Genomic DNA, 21,219 nt, shown 5'->3' with positions numbered 1-21,219 from the left:
CGGCAGCTTTCTGCCCACTTACTCTCCTGCTTGCATGCGTGGACATGACCTGGCCCTCCAAGACCCCAGTGCTAAGCTCTGAGCCCCATCTTCATGGAACTGCAGATCTCTGGGCCAGTGCATTGAAAGGCTTGAGGGGGAAATCCACTCTCTTCATACTATTCCAGGAGAGCTTCTGAGGAACAGTCAACCCTCTATCCACTGACTCAACCATCTTCAGATCACAAATATTTGGGAAAGAAATTTCCAGAAAGTTTTCAAAAGCAAGACTTGAACTTGTCTCCTTCAGCAACAACTGTTTACATAGCATCTGCACTGTATTAGGTACACGCCATGAAGTGTAAGAGAGGACGTATGTAGGTTATGTGCAGACACAACCCCATCTGTATTAAGAGACGAGAGCATCCTTGGGTGTGGGTATCCTCTGGGCATCCTGCAACCAACCCCCTGAGGATACTGAGAGACAACTGTACTTACAGAATATAAATTTCCAAAGAGAACAAACCCTTGAGATCTATTTGTGTCTTTGTTAGTGATCACTGATCTCAGCAGTGATCTCATTATCACTGCTGAGATCTCTCTTAACGTGTATCATTAGCATTAATACAAGCCCTGTAAAATACATACTGTTACCTCTACCTGGAAGACAGCGCCTCACCTGGATCGCCCAATGCCACAGGCAGAGCAGAGCTGCGCTCCGGCCAACAGCCCTCAACTGCGCTGTGGGGGGGCAGCCTGAACCCCACCCCGGTGCTCTGCTGCTGGTCCTTCTCACACAAACCACATGTGGGGGGGTCCCAGTCAGGTCCACGCACACCCAGGCCTAACACAGCTCGGGGGCACCACGGGACTGATCCTGACGAGGAGCTTGGTGGGCCTCACTACCTGTGCCTCCTGCCTCCACAGAACACGTCTGCATGGGCACTCTGCACACCCAGCAGGCATTAAGATGAGCCTAGCACCACCTTTAAGGGGAAATTCACATAACATAGAATGAGCCATTTTAAGGTGAACAATTCAATGCATTCTGCACACAGAGGCTGTGTCTAGTTCCAGAACATTCTCATCATCACAAAAAGAGAACTCGTACCCACGAGCGGTCATTCCTCACTCTGCCCAGAGGCTTGCCCCCCGCCCCCCCAGCTCTGGCAACAAATCATTTATTTGCCTTTTCTGGACACTTCCCAGAAATGGACCCAAAGGCTATGTGTCCCATGCCTGGCTTCTTTCGCTCAATGAGATGTCCTCACATTCCTGTGCTAGTGGGTCAGAACTTTCTTTCTTTTCCAGGTTGAGCAATACGAAATGTAGCACCCAGAGGACACGTGGAAAATGTTCTTGAAATGGGGAAGAAGGATTCAGGTCTAAAAATAATATCTTTGATAAAGTAGTCTGATGGTTTAACATTTGGTTTTGATTTTTTAACAGCTATTTTTTTTTTTAATTGGGTTTGTGGAGGCGTAAGCTGACACATAGTAAAACTCACTTGTGAGAGTAGGTCCATCCTATGAGTTTTGACAAATGCAGCCACACAGCTACCACTATCAAGCCACACCCTAAAGGTCCTGGTCCCCTTGGTCGGTGACCCCCTCCGCCCGCCACTCGCTTTGCCATCTTGTTGGTCTGTGTCTTGGTCTGCTCTTCTCTTAGCACAGTGGTCTGGCGTTCAGCCACGCTGTGCACGCATGGAAGGGTAACCCCTTGAAACGGTGGGCTGACGCACCTGTGGGTGGCCAGGTGGGCCTTTCCAGGGTTTGGCAGTCACCTACCAGGCTGCCTGCAGGGCTGTGTGTGAACATGTGTCTCCCTTTCCCTTCGAAGACACCCAGCAGTGGTCCTATGGTAACTGTATGTGTAACTTTATGACCTTCCCATCATAGCTTAAGTGTACGTGTAACTTTATGGCCCTCCTCTCCACAGGGGAACTCCAGGGGCTCCACACTCTTGCCAGCACCTGCTACTGTTGATTCTTTTCAGGAGCCAATCAAAAAAATATGAAGTGACATGTCACCATGGTTTTAACTGGCATTTCCTTAACAACTAACAATGTTGAGCATCTTTCATGGACTTATGTGCCATCTCATTCCTTAAAACATTTTATCTGGAACAATTTCAATCTCACAAGTTACTAGAATTGTTCGAGTACAAAAAACAGCCACACACCCTTTTCCTAGATTTACCCACTGTTAACACACTATCCCTTTTATCACATGCGTGTGTCTGCACACACACACTCAATCTGTGTAAGTTCATATATAATACGTGGTAAATTACATGACACTTGTTCCAGAATCTTGGCCCTTTACCCCTAATACTTCAGTGAGTGCCTCTTCAAGATATGAAAGTTCTTCACTACTGGGTTGGCCAAAAAGTTCATTTGGATTTTTCTGTAACATCTTAAGGAAAAAATCTGAACTTTTTGGACAACCCAGTGGAGTTCAACTCCCCTTGCCTCCAGCAGAGGATCCAGCCCAGGGCCCCAACTACATCTTAGTGGGCCCGTCCCCTTTAACCTAGAACACTCCGCCACTGTGGTCCTTTGTTGTTAAAATCGTTTATCTGGGGTTTGTCTGGTGCTTCTTCCTGATGAAACTCAGGGACGCGCCCCAGTAGAACCCTGGCGATGCTGTGCCCCTCCTGCGATGCCCCACTGGCAGGCACAGAAGTCACGTGGCTGCAGCACCTGGGGGTTCCTCCCTGACTCCCTCTCCCCCGCAGTGGCGGGGAGACTACGCTTCCAGCCCCAGCAGAAGCTGTGGGAGGCAAGCAGGGGCCTTCTCTCAGCACCAGCTCCTGGATGTCCAGCCTCGCAACAGCTCTCACTCGCTCCAGTCCCTGACCACGCAGCACTCAGAGAGCCCCAGCCTGGCTGGTCAGGGGTGGCTGCTGTGACCTGATAACTCACCCTTATCCCTCGGCCTTCCTCCAGGTTCCCTGTAGCAACTGGTCCCGGATTGAGAATCAGTTTCTCAGGGGAACCCCCAGAGTGCTGGCTGAACAGTTTTCCCAAAATGCCCTCGCAGAAACTTCCAACTCCACGTGGATCAGCTTACCTCAGCACCCCAATCTGTGCTGATGACTCACCGACACTCATCTCCCTCCCCGCCCCTCCTCACAGAACCCTGTTTCTATTCAGGGAAGCAGTGTGCCCAGCAAGGAAGACAGCTCCTCACAGCTGCCCGTACGTGGGATCAAGTTTGGACCAAGGAGATGTGCGTGAAAGTTGCGGGTGATGTTTCAGGGGGTTGCCTTGAAACCAGGACAGAAGACAGGCAGAGACAGCAGGGGGCCTGCTCAGCTCCAGGCACTTTTGCGGGGAGGACGTGATCCCCAGCCAGACCACTGACCTCTCAGGGCTTTGCCAGGGGCGGTACTGTTGTGGGGAATCTCCTAGTCTTTGATGCTAACAAATTTTTAAGCTTTAACATTAAAGCGCTGAGGGCCAGACAGAGGCTGGCTATGATGGGGGTGTGGCTGGGAGAAAAGCGACCACGTGCTGCCGAGCTTCCTCTACTCTCTCCTCCCACGTGGGATGGAGGGGGTGCTTGCTCTGTCCACTGGGAGCATGGTCTTCTGGTTCGGCTTGGCACACCCCTCCTTTTCACTGGGCAACTTCTCCAGAAGGCTGCCGGAACACGATGCCTTAGGCCACCTACTTCTCAACACCAGGCCTCAGCTCTTCCTGGCTGGGACCTTGGGATTGGCAATGATGCCAAAAATGTGCCCAGCCTGAGAATCATGACAGGTAATAGGAGACATGGGTACTGAAAGCCAAGAACTTGCATTTCACTCCCTGGACTAAATTCCAGGCTTGGGCTCTTGCCAAAATACTACCGTGACTTAACCTGTATTTTAAGCTGAACAATGGTCCCTCAGGGCCAGGAAAGGGGCAGGTGGCCACCTATGACAAAACAAAGATGGTGAACCACTTCACAGAGAAACACATATCCTCCCTAGAAAAATGGAAAGGAACAAACGGGAGAAATGCAGATAAGTCAGCAAAGACAAGTTAAAATTAACAAGCCCAGCACTGGGGTGCAAAGGGGCCTGGTGATGTCACAGAAATCTGACATCCTTCCGGAGAGAGCCATGGCAACGGCCAAGGATGACAGCTTGTAACCCCACTTCTGAGAACTGTAATTTAAAGAAATCATCTAAATATGGGGGTCCAGCATGCATTAAAACACTCCCAGGCTCAGGCACCAGACACACAGCAGTGTGAGCTTTAAGGCAAGTGGACAAAGGTCTGCAAACGCTACAGCTCCTACACTGACTTTAAATGACTCGAGTGTGGGTCACGTCGGCATGTGAACGGGCTTTGCCTCACAAATGGCTACAAATCAGAGACACAGAGCATCACAGGCGTGAAGCCGTGGTCTGCAGGCGCCCAGAGCCCAGCCATTAGCCCTACCTGCGGGGAGAAACCAGGGCAGTGAGCCGACGCGGGTTCTGGGACAGAACAAGGCACAGGGGGAGGTCCTGGTTTCACGTCTCCGTAACCAAGAAAGGAGCTTGCTTGAGAATCAAGCAGCCTTGTTTAACATTCTCAAGTGTGGGAGGGAGGGAGGCAAGAACTGTCATCCGGTTTTAGCTGCCACCCCTGCCTGCTCTGAAAGGCTGCTCGGGTGTGTCTGATGCAGATCCCGGCTCAGGCGAGGAGAGAGTGGTGGCTGGGAATCAAGGGGCATGTCTGCATCAGCCTGCCTGGGAGGTGAGGACTCAGGCCATGGGCTCTGGTGAGGTGACAGGCATCCCTGGGGGGACCCCTCTTGTCCCAAGTGGCCCCCACAGAAACCGTGCCTTGTGATACAGCCTGTGCGAATGTCCCAGGGCAGCCGTAACAAAGCCCGCGTATGGTGGGCTTGCAGCAAGACGTCTATCCTCTGTCTGGAGGCTGGAAGGCCGCCATCGAGGTGCTGCATCCCTCTGCAGTTTCTAGGGAACCCTGCCTGGCCATCGCGTCGCCCTGTGTGTCTGTATCTTTTCTTCTTCTAAGGACACTTGTCACTGGGTTTAGGGCCCATCTGGATAATCCAGGACCATCTTGTCATCTGCAAAGACTCTCCCTCCAAACAGGCCCTCTCTGCAGGTTCTGGGGTCTGGCAAGGACCTCTGGGCACCCTTTCCAGTCCACTCAGACTTCAGGAGGTGGGCCCTTGATGACTTCCCTCAATCGCCCCAGTGCCTAGCACAGGGTCTGGCACTTAGTGATAAGCACACAAGGCTCTGAGCCTCATTCTAAGACCAAGGAACAGAGGTACCGTGGGGCTCAGGTGGCTAGTGGGACCGCGGCAGCCGCACTGGTTCCTCCAAAGGCTCGAGAGAGTGGCACTGGTTCTTCACAGCAGATGCACCGGGGTCTTCACACGTCCAAGCAGCGTGCTCACTGCACTACAGTATCATCTCAGACACATGGCACTCGGCGTCATCAATAAAATAAATAACTACACTGAAAACACACCAAACCTCCAGCTCCATGAGTAACAGTGTCTCCACAACACACAGGCATTGGCTGTACCAATGGTCAGGAGGAAGGCGGAGACAGGCAGAGCCCCGCATCTCAAGAGAAAGTGCATGCCAGGTGAGCAGGGGGCTGTGCTGTCAAGAAAGCTCCAGAGGAGGATATGATGCTCTAAACAAGTCCCCTTTCCCTTCTACAAGTGGTGAAGCAGCATTAGAAATGTAACACCATCCAAGGATGATGAAAGCCACTCAAAAGAACCAAGGAGAGAACCAGCGCAGCACCTGCAATCCCTGGAGGTTTCTCCATGGACCCCGTGCGGTGAGCAGGAGCAGAACTGAGCCTTGCTTACGGGCAGCGACAGGTGTCCCTCGGGCCACAGCCAGGGCTGCTCCTTTATAACTCCTTGAGCAGCAGGTGCCTGGCAAAAGCAAACTGGAAAACTGAAAGGTGGCCAGGGCACAAGCCTCCTCCTGGACCAGAAGAGGACCTGAGCTGACCATGGGGCCTGGGCACATGACCGGCCACCCGGGCCACCTCAGCAAGGTTGGCAGAGATGGCGACACCCCGGTCTCCCTGCTGGCCCAGTGCAGCCTCTCACAAACACCACCACACTGCTACCAGCTCTCCTGCCCTGCCTGCCCCTCCAGGGTACCTTTCAGTTGACAGTCAGAGGAGGGAACAGGAGGCCTCCAGGTCTGGGGTCTGGCTCCACCCTGAGCAAGCCCTTCACCCTCTCTGAGTGTCAGCATCCTAGTTTGTAAAACAGGCTTGCAGAGATGAAACAGCATTGCCAGGCACCTCAGAGGGCCAGGCCAGAGTGCCTGTATGCAACAGATGGGGGCTTGAATTACAAGGAGTTAATGCCCTGGCCACAAGCCACATCTGTGTTCAGATGTAATTTGTACAAAACACACAAGATGACATGGCTCTGGAACAGTGTGAAGAAGTCCGTGTCACCTCTTGTGACAAACACCCTAAAGAGTGAGCTACCTGGTAACAACCTCATTTTCACTGAAGTAATGTCAAGTAAAGGGAATCCTCAGTGTCCTGATTACAACCCTGACAGAACAAGCGGGCTGTAAACAGAGGCTGTGAACCTTCAGGGTCCAGCAACGAGGTCAGTCTTTCCGTCCCAGGCACGGGCTCGGGTTTACAGGGCTGAAGATAGCAGAAGTGCCCCTCAGAGGGAGACCAGCACAGCAGCTGCCTGCTGGGACTGCTCTGGACGGTCCATCAACCCCACATAGGTGATGTCAGGCCTGGTGCCCGTGGACAACAGGGCACCCAAGCTCACGAGTCCACATTTCCAGGACCACTTGAGCCATCACAGCAGCACCTGTAGAGAGGGTAGCCTGCCAGCCACTGGCTCCCACTGGCCACTGGCATGACCTCGGCAGGCAGGGGGATAATGAAACCCTGGCTTTCTACCTCCCGCAACCATGCAAAGTCCAGATGAGACCGAGACCATGACCATGAAGGCATTCTGCAAATGGAGGAACCGGTGATAAGAACATGGGCCATAGTTTGGGGAACGGCACTGCAAGTGGGGAGGCACAGGGGTAAAGAGAGAGACCGAGCCCCTGGGCAATGAGAGGGGAAATCATCACAACTGTCACATGCTCGTGGTGAGGACGGGGCCTGTGCAACAGAGCAAGGTCTAAACAAGACTCTGGCAGACCTGGCCAGCACTCTGCCACCAGTGTCCCTGCCACACAGAGGCCGCGGGTGCCCATGGGTCCCGAGCACGCCGAGACCTCCAGCTGACCCAGCACTGGGGGTTCCTCTCTGTCCCATCCGGCATGGGTGTCTGCGAGCTGAGAGAAGCCAAGCAGAACCCCATGGGCCTTGCCGGTTAGGACCAAACAGGCAGGCCCAGGGGGATCTATTCTCCGGATAGAGTAGATCTCGACGAAACTGTACATAAAGAACATTTGTATATAAAATTCTGAGGTTTTTCTTTGTCCAAAGACTTAATATTTTTCTTTCCATCTTTACCCCTTTCACCATGCCCCAGGTTAAGCACCGCAGGAGGAAGGAAAAGAATGAACCCAAATATACAGTTTCCCTTTGCTGGAGGAAGCTTCCCTGCACGCTGCCCACTGAAGAGGTGCAAGGCTCTTATGAAGGAAGAATGGAGTAACTGAACACATTCCCCTTAGTTTGGATCCCACACCCTTGGTTAGCTTAGCCAGTTGAGACCCCCTTTAGCAAATAAGGCTGTCTGAGTTTATTAACTCTGTATCCTCCAGGCTGGCATTCATGTAAATGATCTGCCTTTTAATTTTTAACTTATTTGCTTTGGCCTTTTAGATATAACTGAATCTCTGGAGAGAGAGGCCTCTGAGACTGAGAGACACATCCAGTGTGAGCACAGCCGCACTCTGGGGATGGTGCCCCGCCAGGACCTCCTCCGCGGTTGCTGTGTGTGGTCTGTGTGTGGGGAGGACAGACTGCACTTGAGGGCCCCTGAGTTTCTCACTGACAGGGGCTCCACCTCAAGGAGCCAAGCACTGGGACCTCAAGGAGCCAAGCACTGGGACCCCAGGGGCCAAGGCTGCAGCTGCAGCAGTGAGTCATCAGGGGCCCACAAAGGTGCCTTCTGAGCTACGTGGGAAACAATGGGGCAACTCCCCCGCTGCAGCAATCAACACGCTCACTGCCTCACACCCACACTCACCAAGACGCACTTCCCGGGTTCGAGGCTCCAGAGGGAGCTCTCAGTGTTGATCTTGTGGGTGAACTTCCCTTCCATGAGGACACGCTCCCCATTTTCCTCCAGCACAGCCACCCGGATGGAGCTGCTGCTGAGGGTCACCGAGACCTGGAACAGAGTGAAAGAGAATCACCTTGTGCTCCAGGACAGGATGGAACAGTGGTTTCCAAGGCGCCTGGCCACACACGGCAGGAGAACAGAACCAAGAAAATAATACCAACCAATTCACACATAAAGGAGACTTGTCGTCATGTCCATCAAGAGAATGCACTTACAGTTTTGATATGCCTAACAGTAACGGGGTGCTTTGTGGGAGCAGAATCTCTTCTCCAGTTAGGGGAGACCAATTCCCTGGATGGAAGGCAAGCAGGGCCAGTGTAGCAGGGGGTTACTCTCCCCACGCCCACCTTGCTGTCTGGGGTCCGCAGCAGTCCCACCCCAGAGGACATGCCGGAGACCAGAGCAGCCAGCTTCTCTTCCCTCCAGGAGCTGCTGTGCTGGCTATGGCCACAGCTCAGCTTTCACCTAGGAGGCTGAGGCCAGGTTCTCTGGTTTTACATTTTGTCTCTGTTCCCCTATATCCTGCTGGATCTCTGCTCCCACACATCTGTCTTCACACCTGCACTGGACTAGGGGCTTTGCTTCATGCGTGGATCCCAGCAAGCAGCATCCCAAGTACATTCAGATCAGTAAACAGTCCAGGAAAGAAAACAGAACTACAGGGATTCCCCGCCACCGCCCCACCACCACCCCCTTCTCTTTAAAATTCTAAATTCTGTGTTTTACAATGCAGAAATCTTTTTATAATAATATTTACACAATGTATTCATTACATGAACAGAGGCTGGCTAACTTAGACCTTTCTCACCAGAGTGTGGGGTCAGTCAAGGTGTCAAAACAGTTTGGAGGAAGCCCTGCCATCTCACTTGGTAAGTGCTTATTAAATGCTTATAAAGCACTTGAAAAATTCCCTCAGTGTCATAGGATTTTCAAACTGGAGTTTACACACACGTTGATGGAATCTGATACTATAACCTACCTGAATTTTAAATAGCCATAAATGAGTGATGGAAAGGAAAACGATATCCAAACACACCATGCCCACAGGCAGGCCCGAGTGGGGCCCTGTAAGCCCCAGCTGCACTTACACTCAACTTCTGGGAGAATTACCACTTTCTCGACTGATTCTGCTAAGACCCGGGCACAACACACTTCACTCCCAGCTGCCCAACAGCAGCCCAGCTCACTCCTAGACAGTTCCAGACAATCGCTGGCCAAGTCACATCCCTGACCATGAACTCAGATGTGCGAAGAACACTTGACAGAGCGGACCAAGGCTCCATCAGTTGGCCCCCTAGGAACAAGCTCACTTTAACAAATAAAATTCTCCAGCCAGCTTTACCTAACAGGATAATTTCCAAATCTGGATGAGCTTCCACAACACTTGTCTCTTGTACAAAGGGGATGCACCCAGGCACCAAGGGGAAACTAGGCGGGAGACGCTTCCAAGAGCTCCAGTCCAAGGCGTCACTCTGAGACCAGGCAGTCATCTTCTGACCCACAGAGATGACAGGAACAAAACACAAACAGAAAAGCCCCAGACAGCAGAAGGTAAGCAGGGAGAGGCCGGGACAGACAAGCTCTTGACAGCTCTATGGAGAGGAAGGAGAAGTGTGTGGGGCCAGACACCACATAACAGGGATAAGCACAGCTGCGTGGGGCCTCTAGCTAGCAGTCAGCAAGCACGGAGCGTGGAGGCAGAGCAGCCAAGTCAGTCCACAGGGCAGCTGGGTCAGCGAAGACCCATCAGGAGAGACTGGAACCCACTGTGTGCCACTGAGCAACAGGCAGCCCTGCTCCAGAAAACCTGGCCAGCAGCTGAGGGGACTGGGTGGAACTGGCCCAGTACGCCGTAAGGCAAAGCCAACCACCAGTCAACCCTCAGCTGTGAGCAGTGATGGGAGGAGCAGACCTCAGACACGTGAAGGAGAAAACCATCAACATCATTCCACACTCAAAAGAATGAGGAAGATATATTTTTTAAATAAAAAAACTAATAGGGAACTAAGGATTGTATCCTATGAGAAAAAGCAGCAGCCCCAAAAGACAGACTTAGGTTAATAACCACGAAAAAAGGTAAACATTACAGAGCTACCTAAGAAAAAAGGCAACTTTAAAATATGTCCAATTTATATTCTGAGAGACCTGGGAAGATACTGCATCTGCAGAACCAGAATAAAACATGAAAACAGAAATAGAACAAACAAAAGATACTTAGAAAAAAAATAGAGTGAAAATAAAATTTTCAATAGAAAGGTTGGAAGATAAAATCAAAAAACTCAAGGTAGAGTAAGAAACCAACCCAGGCAATCAGTTTGGCATCCCAGAAACTATGACAAGACAACAACCAGTGCTTAAGAAAAACATGTCTTCAGTTTGAAAGAACCCACTGAGGGCTGAACGGAAGGAATGAAAGACGACAATTCATATCACTGAGTATTTAGAATAAGTTCCAAAAAGTTCTACCTAACAGGGGAGAAGTTTACGCACAAAGAACCGGAATGGAAGAGATCACTAGAATCAGTAACAGTGGATGTAAGAAAACAAAAAAATGACACCTATAGTCACGCTGGGGGCGTCTGCTTGTTTGTTTTCGCCATACAACGGCAGCTTTCCGGCTCTCAGTTCCCCTCCCAGGGACGGAACCTGGGCCACAGCAGCAGAAGCCCAGAATCCTAGGTGACCAGGGAACTCCCGAGAGAGTATTTTTTAAAGTCAGAATTCCATATAAACTCAAATCACAAAATAAGTGAAAGGTTAAAATAACTGTACTTCTTCTGCTTTACTGACTACACCAAAGCCTTTGACTGTGTGGGAAATTCTTCAAGAGATGGGAATACCAGACCATCTGACCTGCTTCCTGAGAAGTCTGTATGCAGGTCAAGAAGCAACAGTTAGAAGTGGACATGGAACAACAGACTGGTTCCAAATAGGAAAAGGAGTACGTCAAGGCTGTATATTGTCACCCTGCTTATTTAACTTACATGCAGAGTACATCATGAGAAACACTGGGCTGGAAGAAGCACAAGCTGGAATCAAGATTGCTGGGAGAAATATCAATAACCTCAGATATGCAGATGTCACCACACTTATGGCAGAAAGCGAAGAACTAAAGAGCCTCTTGATTAAAGTAAAAGAAGAGAGTGAAAAAGTTGGCTTAAAACATTCAGAAATGTTTCAACATTCAGAAAACTAAGATCATGGCAACCAGTCCCATCACTTCATGGCAGATAGATGGGGAAACAATACAAACAGTGAGAGACTTTTGGGGGGGCTCCCAAATCACTGCAGATTGTGATTGCAGCCATGAAATTAAAACATGTTTGCTCCTTGGAAGAAAAGCTATGACCAATTTAGACAGCATAGTAAAAAGCAGAGACATTACTTTACCAACAAAGGTCCATCTAGTCAAAGCTATGGTTTTTCCAGTGGTCATGTATGGATGTGAGAATTGGACCATAAAGAAAGCTGAACACAGAATTGATGCTTTTGAACTGTGGTGTTGGAGAAGACTCTTGAGAGTCCCTTGGACTGCAGGGAGATCCAACCAGTCCATTCTGAAGGAGATCAGCCCTGGATATTCATCGGAAGGACTGATCCTGCAGCTGAAACTCCAAGACTTTGGCCACCTGATGTGAAGAACTGACTCACTGGAAAAGATCCTGATGCTGGGAAAGATTGAAGGCAGGAGGAGAAGGGGACGACAGACAATGAGATGGTTAGACGGCATCACCAACTTGATGGACATGAATTTGAGTAAGCTCCAGGAATTGGTGATGGACAGGGAAGCCTGGCACGCTGCAGTCCATGGGGTCGCAAAGAGTCAGACACGACTGAGCAACTGAACTGAACTGAACTGAACTGAACTGAAGACATTCAGGAGCACTGTATTTATGACCACACCATCATTCTGAGAAAGTTACTTGAGGCTGTAACATAACAAAATGAGGATGAAACTAAAACAGAAGAAGATCCTGGGTGAGGGAGGGTCAAAGAGTACAAACTTCTACTTATGAAATGAGTAAGTTCTGGGAATCTAAAGTATAGTGGTGACTATAATTCACGATACTTGTATATTTAAAAGTTGCTAAGACAGGAGAACTAAAAGTTCTCATCACAAGAAAAAAAACTGTGACTCTGTGAGGTGGCAATGCTAACTAAACTTATGGTGGAAATTGTTTTGCTACATATACGTATATGTGTACACATGCACATTTCAAATAATTATGTGCACACCTGAACCTACCACAATGATACATGCCAATTATATCTCAACAAAAATAAAAGGGCGGGGGGGGGGGGGGTAAAGGAGGAAGGCCCAGAAAGGATCTAAAACACAGTGAATTTAATCAAGAAGTGAGGTAAAAAAAGTTCTAGGATGTAAGCTATTTAATACTGAACTAGAAATAATCAGTCCAAATGGGAGTCATAGGTGAAATGGTCTGCAGGGAGTGATTTCTAGACAATACAGAGTACCAGTGAGAATCTGGGTAATTCTGAGTTTATGATGATAGTGTACTATTTTTGACAAGAAAAAAAAAAGCAAGACATCAAGAAACTCCAGAAAAACAAAAAACTACACAAGAAACTCCTGATCCAAAGGGATGTAGTGAAAGTGGAGTAAGGACCACCAAAACAGCCTGACCAGAGTAAAACCAGAGACTGGAGCCGTGAGTGGAAGGGGCAGTGGGCTCAGGCACATACACTCTCGGGGTCCTGACAGATGAAGCTGGACATGAGGGGAAATTCTAGGTCCTGAGACTTTCCTGGGCAGCCACCTGCTGGCTGGCAGGCACAGCTGAGCCGCGGGGAGCCGGGCAGCAAACTAAAGAGACCAGAGCCGCCCTGGTAGGGCCAATGTGCGGAACGGGAGTGTATCACGGTAGGGTCACGATGGTATCAAGCCATATCTGACAAGATACACGTAGAAAACATCTGGCAGGACTTCCCTGGTGGTTCAGTGGCTAAGGCTTCCCCTTCCAATGGAGGGGTGCAGGTTACATTCCTGGTCAGGGAACCAAGATCCCACACGTCTTGTGGCCAAAAAACCAAAACATAAAAACAGAAGCAACACTGTAACAAATACAATAAAAAAAATTAAATCACATCAAAAAACTTTAAAAAAGAAAAAAAGGAAAAGGAAAGATGCCAAAAGATCCCAGAAACCAGGAATGTGATTTCTGAGGTTGGGGTGTGGGCTGGAATAGGATAAAAAGACAGAAGCAGGAGAGAAACTTTTCATTGTACATTTTTATTGTTTTAAACAGGTAAATGTCCTATGCATCCAAGCAAAAAAATATTTTTTAACAGATAAATGCAACCTATTAGCCTTTTCTGCTATGGAAGTTTCCTATAATAAAAGTCTTCCTACATTTTTTTCTAAACGCCTTCTAAGAAGGGAACATTGTGTTGCAGAGCTTTTTAGCACAAATTCCAACAGCTGCATTGAGCTCTGGGGCACAGCATCACTGTACAAGGCATGCCCAGGGGTCTTGGTGCTCTTCTGGAAGGTTCCCACGGTGAGGCTAGAGATGGCATACAGCATGGCCATGAGCCCACCAGCCCGCAGGACCTCATTAGTCAGTAAAAACCATGCACCATCTCTGAGAGGAAAGAGAATATTGCAAAGGAAATTAATTCACTTGTCACTCACTGTCATCCAGTCAGGAATGTGCACAACAATATCATGATATTTTCCACTCAGAAGATGACTGATCAAACGGAGAAGGGGGTGGGAGCTGGGTCCTGCTCTCTGCTCCACCACCATCTCACCAGACAGTGTAGGGCCTTGGCAGTTCACATCTCCAGGGAAGTTTTCTCATGTGCCAAGTGAGAGGTTAGACTAAAAATCTCTGGAGTTCAATATTCCATCATTAAAATCCTATGATTCAATGAAAGGCCATGTTTAGAACCAGCCCCAGCTGCCTTTTGTGATCACACACAGATCTCCGTCCTGACTGCAAAGTTCCCTCTCCTGACTTCATGACTACGCTAAGCAAAGAATGGGGAACTTGGCTGCTTTTCCTGTGCAGAGCAAAGACCTAACTATATCTCATGAATGAATGAGACCAAAGCTTCATTTTGAGAAATTTTCCTTTAGATTCACCAGCAAAACAATAGAAATAACAAAAATTTAAAAATGGTTGCATGTAAAATAATAACACTTGAACATAAGGCATAACCCATGTGCATTTAGCTGTCCCCCACTATACCTGAGAGGGAAACCCATTTCCACCAGAAAAAAAATCAAAAAGTAAAGGAGAGGCAATGTTCTGAGGCCTCAAACACCAAGCTACAGTTGAAGAAGAGGGGGCCAGGACCACCCTCCATTAACACTCGGTGCCTCCCACATCTACCTGTCATGCCCAACATGCCTGCCCCCCTCACAGAGAGCTACTTACAAACCCAGAACAACTGCGACTTCATCAGCTGAGCTGCTACCATCATGATGGTATCTGAAAGGTGCCCCAGACAAAAACCAAAAATAAACACTGCCGACAGGTAGCTGTGACAGGTACCGCAGGGAACAACTGGAAAGGAGCCAGTCCAGAAAGAAACTGGCAACTCAGAAAAAACCCTAGGCCAGCAAAAGCCAAGAGGTACAAAATAAACTTACTCTCAAATTTTAAGTGAGGTATAACTAAATCTCTTAGATCACTAAAAACTAGAGAGATCAAAAATTCTGAAAGTTGCTGAGGAGAGTATCTTAAAAGTTCTCAGCACACACACACACACGGAGATGAAAAATTTTGAAAACACACACACACACACATGAAGTTCTATAATATGGTAAGGATGTTAACCAGACATTGTGGTGATCATTCCACAAAACACAGATATCAAACCATTATACTGTAGACCTGAAACTAACATTGTGTATCAATCATACATTTTTTTTAAATGTCATAGGGAAAAAATACTACTGAAAGAGAAAAGAAAATCTAACTACACAGGGGATTAGTGCAAATTAAATCAGCAGGTATCACAACGTGCCAACACTAGATAAATAACTGCCTTACAAAGAACGAGCCTCCTTCAGTCCCAGCATCAGAAACACTCAGGTTCATCCACACACCCCCAAGTGCAGCGAGAACTAGCTCCAGAAAAAGCCAGCCTGGAGACCCTGACCCTCTCTGTGTTTCCTCCTGTGAACCGCAAAGCCTCAAAGGGCTGCTGCAGGAAGGGCCTGCGGGGTGCCTGGCTGCACAGCGCAGGTTAAACAAACAGCCTGTTTACACTCCACACTGCCTGGAACTGTGCTGGCGCACCTGCCTTTTCACCTGAGCCCCACATGTCAGCTCCAGCGCAGTCATCTCGTACGAGTCTCAGGGACCATCATGTGCTCAGTAAATGTCTAATGCAGAAATGAGCAAAACCCAGGGCCACCCTCCGTGAAAGCAAGGCCATCTCAGCCCAGAGGTCAAGACAAGTGGATCTGAAAGGCAAGGATGTGACCGGGGCATGACGGTCCGTCCCTTAGCACGGTGGGATGAAGGGCAGGCCCCTCACAGCACACTGCTGGCGGCAGAGCTTGGAATCATGAGACTGACACCCCAGTGACGAGTGGGCACGTCTGAGACGCTGTTTTCAGTGAGTAGGCTTCCCATGCAGCCATGGGAAGCTCAGCAAGAGCTGTTGGGGGACCTAGGTCTCTTAAGTCAAAGAAAGGGAAAATAACTAGTTTGGGGTTTTGGGGGGGATGGGGTTTGCCTTTGGGGAGGAGGCCATGCTGTGCAGCTTGCAGAGTCTCAATTCCCCAATCAGGGATCAAACCTGAGTCGTCAGCAGTAAGAACATGAGAGTCCTAACCACTGGATCGCCAGGGAATTCCCCAAAATAACTAGTTTTAGGTTGGGCCCAACAAAAGTCCTTCCAGAGAAAGTTCCCAAAGTTCATGGAGAAGTTAGAAGACACGCTAGACCAGGAAGCGCTAACATTTTTAGCCAAGTAATTAAGTGTGTAACCAACACTTTTCATAATTTATTTGCCTACATACAAGGTAATCCTACCAAAAAAACAAAATGAAAATCACCTGACTGACACCTGACTGACTACCATTCTAAAGCATGCTGAGCAACTCACCCTGACAGGAAGGTCAGTCTGCACTGGCTCTGACCTATCGTGTCAGAGGGGACACAGTCATCAAAAGTAGGATTCTGTGGGGATGACCCCTAGGTACCTAGTATGACCTGGATCCTAAAGTCCATAGGGTCAGGAGGTCGCTGAGCCCTAGTGAGATCTCCTGGGCTTGGGGGGGTGGGGGGAGAAAGGGAGAGATGGGTAGACAGTGCTGTTGCAGCTGACACCATCCCCACCACGGCGCCCTGACACACACCCACAAGGAGCTGTGAAGACCCAGGGGCTCCAGTCCTGCTCCTGTGTCCCATGCTGCAGGATGAATTGCATTTATCTGACACTGGTAGGAAGTTGCAGTCTCCTAGAGGCTTCCCCAGACCCACCCAGACTGCTGCAGAGGGCAGGTTTACTTCAGGTAGAGCCTGAGTAATCACAAAGGGACCAGGAGGGACCTCAGGATGGAAGTGGGCTAAGGGGAAGGTCTGGGAGGGCTTGCTCACTGCCTAGAGCCTGGATCTGACATATATCCAGACCAGCAGGAGCCACTTTACACAGTGGTCATTTCTCTGAAACGTACATAAAACTCAACTTCTGTTTCACATGCTCTGGGACCATCCCTTTTAAAGAAGGCTGCAGTTATTTCTGTTTATAAAGTGAGGTGTGGGGCGCAGGGAAAACAGTATGAGCTTTAGAAGCAGACACACCTGAATCAAACCATGGCTGTACCAGGGCACCCATTCAGTCACTCACTCCTAGAACATTCAGACAGTGCTCACTGTTCCTGGCAAGGCAAGAGGGAGGGAGACACATGGTGACTTTTCCATGTCAACTTGGGTAACTGAGTAACTTCTCTCGGCCTCAATTTCTCATCTATAAAACATGAGAGATACCGCTTACTTCGCAGGTTGTAGTTTCTCATGATGAATGAAATTTAAGAAAACAGTTTCTAGCATACATAAGAATTTTTTACATTGTGGATTATAGTAACAATGTCCCATTTCACATGAGAGTTTTCTTCTTTAATGTGAAGCCTGCCTACTTACAACGAGCTATAATAATGTTATTCTCAGCAAGGTCCCCAAGTAAACATCTCTCTCTCACTAAAAGATTAAATCTCCACTCACTCAAGCTCATTAAGATGGAGAAATCCACTCAAGCTATAAATGTTACAGCTCCACAGAGCACAGGACTGTCCACTCACCACGACAGAACCGTGGTGCTCTGCCTCTCAGGACTCCACCTTCTCCAGTGTGAAATGGGTGTGACAACGGCCTTGCCTACTCTGTAGTGCATTTGCAGAGACTAAAGACAAAAATGATATGAGAATACTATAATTAAAAAGAAAAAAAAAAAGCTCAGGTGCTATTCACATAGGAGGCTAAGTTGGGGCTCATACTTGACATGGTTAAAGAGGGTGGAGACTGGCATGCTGGTGACTGAGGACAAGAAGCGGTCTTGTGCTGGTGGCTAAGCAGCTCCAGTGCAGCCCACAGCCTGAAGCCTTTGCTTCAGGAAAGCTGAGCAGATGGAGCTGGATGGAGCTGAAAGAACCTGGCAGTTACCTGCTTGCCCTTCACCACGTGCTTGGGTACCGGCACCTTGAGCTCTAGGTCGGTGTAGTCCTGGGACCAGGTGTAGTTCTCACGCACAGCACCGTTGTAGCTGTCGGGGTTTCTCTGGAACTGCTCCTGTCTCCTGAGAAAGAACAAGAAGTAAGACGACAGCCCAGGCCCACAAGCAGGGCAGGAATCCCACAGGGTCCCAGGAACATACTGTCTCCAGGTCCTGAGAACGTTCACCTAACCTTGCTTGGTTTTGCGTCTTTTAGACGCAAAACCTTCCCTTCCCTCTGGCTGATTTCCTTTCCGACCACCCAACTCAGGCCTCCTGGGAAGTCACAGGAACAAAGGGAAAAGCCAAGGAGAAGACCCTGTGTAGCACCCTCAAGGTTAGGAGAAATATCTGTCGACGCAATCCATGGCACAGCCTGGCCCTCCTGGTCTTCACTTAGAAACCAGACCAGTTCACAAGCCAAAGAGCCTCCTTAATCGCATCCTGGGGCTTGTGGGCGCCTGGTTTCCCATAAACCTCTTGGCAGGCCATATCTTTTTTTAAAAAAAGGGGGTGATACCAAAAAACAACTTTGGCCTGTAGCTACTCAACTTCAATTCTAATCCAACCCCAGCCTCCATCTTCCCCTGGTAAATAAATCAAAGCCAAGGCACTGCACTGAACTGCAGGCTTTCTTCAGATGTGAGCAGTGTGCTTATGAGACAGCCTAGGAAAGAAACTCCGTCAGCTTAATCTTCTTGTACGTGCATTACCAACCCAGCACAGATGCAAACAGGCATGGCCAGAGGCTGATGTCAAAAAACACAATAAAACAATGTCACAAAATTTAAGTGTTAATAATAGTAAAAACACCACATAAAAATAAGTTGAGAGTCCATCATAGTAACTTTTTGATCTAAATTAAAAGACAGAAACCTAGTCAAGGAGGAAACACCTATGAGCACGCCCATCCCAACAACAGGTACACGCAGCCCTCTTCTCCTGTGCGTGCGGAGCCCAGCTGATGCACTTGGAGGGACAGGCTGATGGGTGGGCTGCCACACTCACCGTGCACGCCCACATGTCTGCAAAGGAAAACACACAAGAGGGTCAAGGGCTGTACCCCATCAGCCTCTCACCTCTGTGAGGAGGGGCCGCAAGTGGTGGTTAATGAGATGCACTTTTCAGGTGAACGCTGTAAGCCAAGAACATGTTTCCCTCCTGTGGGTATGCCTTCCACACCTTAAATCTGAGGCTGGGCCTCTGCCACAGCCCAGGCTCTCTGGGCTGGTAAACTGGTGGCTGCTGCGGGCTGAACTGTGTCCCCCAAAATGAATGTGTTAAAGTCCTAACCCTCAGCACCTCATGCGGAGACATGGTCTATACAGATGTAATCCAGTTAGAATGAGGCCATTAGGGTAGGTCCTGACCCAACGCGACCGTGTCCTTAAAGGGAGGGGGCACTGGACACAAAGACACATGCACAGAGGGACAGCGTGAAGAAGCTCGGGGAGAAGACAGCCACGCGGCAGAGGCGAGCACTGTGGAGCTGGTGTCTGTGGAGGGCGCTGGCCAGAGAGCATCGCAGGGTGGGCAGCTCAGCAGGCACGCGCCCCTCCCCGGCCCCCGCAACCCCGTATGGACCTGCAGCTTCTCCCCGGCACAGATCAGCAAGCTGCTGGGTGTTTTTAACACTCTAAATCCACATTCTCTTTAAATAAAGTTGATTATTTCCCGCCGACAGTGCGCAAAAAGTAAGTCTCCTGTCACACGCAGGTGCTCTGGGCCCCCCGTCCTCCCAGACCAGCCTACAGCCACACCCCTGCAGCTGCTGGCCAGAACTGGGGTGGGAGGGGAAGCGGGCGGGGGGAGTGGGAAGGGCGGGAGGAGGAGCATGCGTCAGCAGCCAGGGTGCAGACAGGGAGCAGGCCTCAGCGCAGCACCCACGTCTGATGAGCTGGATCAGCCCAGATAACAGGGTTGTGACTGTGTCAAAGAAAGAGCCCTCTCCAAGAGAGAGGCTCTGCGGGGCAGTGCCCACAGCCAGCATCACCTGCACAGGTGGGAAAGGAACTCAGGCTGCCTCCCCCCTCCCTCCCTCCAAGCCCCTGCACTGCGGGGGTGGCGGCGTGGGAATTAGAACAGCCAGTGGGTGAGTGGGAGAAGTGGTGGGTAAAAGCGGTCACAGCTCCCAAATAAAGGCTCCTGTGCAGGAGGCTGGAGCCCATATAGGAACAGGTTATAATTCAGCAGGGGGCACTCTCAAGCCCTTTTCCAGGTTCCCAGGGTTGGGGTGTGGGGACAGATCCCCCACCACGTGGAGACAGGCGCTGGCCAGCACTCACCAGGTTCCCGGAGCCAGAAGAGAGCTGCTTCCACCCTGGAACATCCTGCCTCCACTCACTCACACCTGTCCCTCATGCTCTAAGGCAAAGGCTACCTCTCCTGGGTGTTCAGTGGTACACAGGGATGACAGCTCCCCACCCACCTGTAGATGCCACTGTCCATGTACCCGGGGGAGAGGCCAGGGCTTGTGCGTGAGGAATGTGGTGTGCGTGTATATATGTGACTGAGTATGTCCTGTGAGCATGTGTGTGGTGTGTACGTGTGTGTGGAGTACACAGTGTGTGAGCACTTCCATGTGCACGTCTTCCCTTGTGTGCGTACGTGATGTGAACAGGTGGTGTGAGCATGTTCATTCTGTGTGTCCGTGCAAGCCTGTGTAGGGGGTGTACATGGTGTAGACAGTACGTGTATATATACATTAGTAGACAGTAGTTCATCCTTCCCTTTGCAGAGCAGCTCCATCTCGCGTCGATTTCCTGCTCTCCTCACTGATCCTACGATATCCCACACCTGGAGCTCGTGCCTCGCAGGAGAGAAGCCACCACAATGAGAAGCCTGTGTAACTAGAGAGTAGTCTCCACTCGCTGCCACTCGAGAACAGCCCGTGCAGCCAAAAATAATAAACAACGGTGTAACAGAATGAGATAATCACCACTGGGTAACCTACAATGGAAACGTTGAGTCTGGGCAGCATTCCTTGACGGACACTGAGCTCTAGGTGAGAGGCGGATGGGAGTCTGCTCACAGAAGGACCGGAAAATCTCGCTGTGTCCACAACAGCAAGATACCAGGCACCTCCTGAGAGAACCTCACCTCTGTGGTAGTCCTGCCCTAATGCTGAGCCTTAAACCTGCTCCACACCACAGGTCTAACCACCAGACTACAGACAGCAGAAGTGGCAGAGAACGTATCCATCAAAACCACCAACATAAAACCTGCCAAGGCCAGCATCTGGGAAATTACAATACAGAAAATTCTAAGTTTCTTTACAAACAAATGGTTACAAAGG

At 49.8% G+C, this 21,219-nt stretch overlaps 1 protein-coding gene across 1 annotated transcript in view; it reads right to left on the bottom strand.

The window, feature by feature from the left end:
• Nucleotides 1-21,219, bottom strand: part of NUDCD3 (NudC domain containing 3) — a 70,246-nt gene that overhangs the window by 6,171 nt on the left and 42,856 nt on the right. The window contains exons 3-4 of the mRNA XM_069588191.1: nucleotides 17,876-18,008; nucleotides 8,142-8,285 (exon numbers count right to left, since the gene is read on the bottom strand). Of these exons, the coding sequence (XP_069444292.1) occupies nucleotides 8,142-8,285; nucleotides 17,876-18,008 (277 nt within the window). The remainder of the gene's footprint in view (nucleotides 1-8,141; nucleotides 8,286-17,875; nucleotides 18,009-21,219) is intronic.

The sequence above is a fragment of the Ovis canadensis genome, chromosome 4 (assembly GCF_042477335.2).
Source record: "Ovis canadensis isolate MfBH-ARS-UI-01 breed Bighorn chromosome 4, ARS-UI_OviCan_v2, whole genome shotgun sequence".
Taxonomy (NCBI): domain Eukaryota; kingdom Metazoa; phylum Chordata; class Mammalia; order Artiodactyla; family Bovidae; genus Ovis; species Ovis canadensis.
This window is presented reverse-complemented; position numbering and strand designations above follow the sequence as displayed.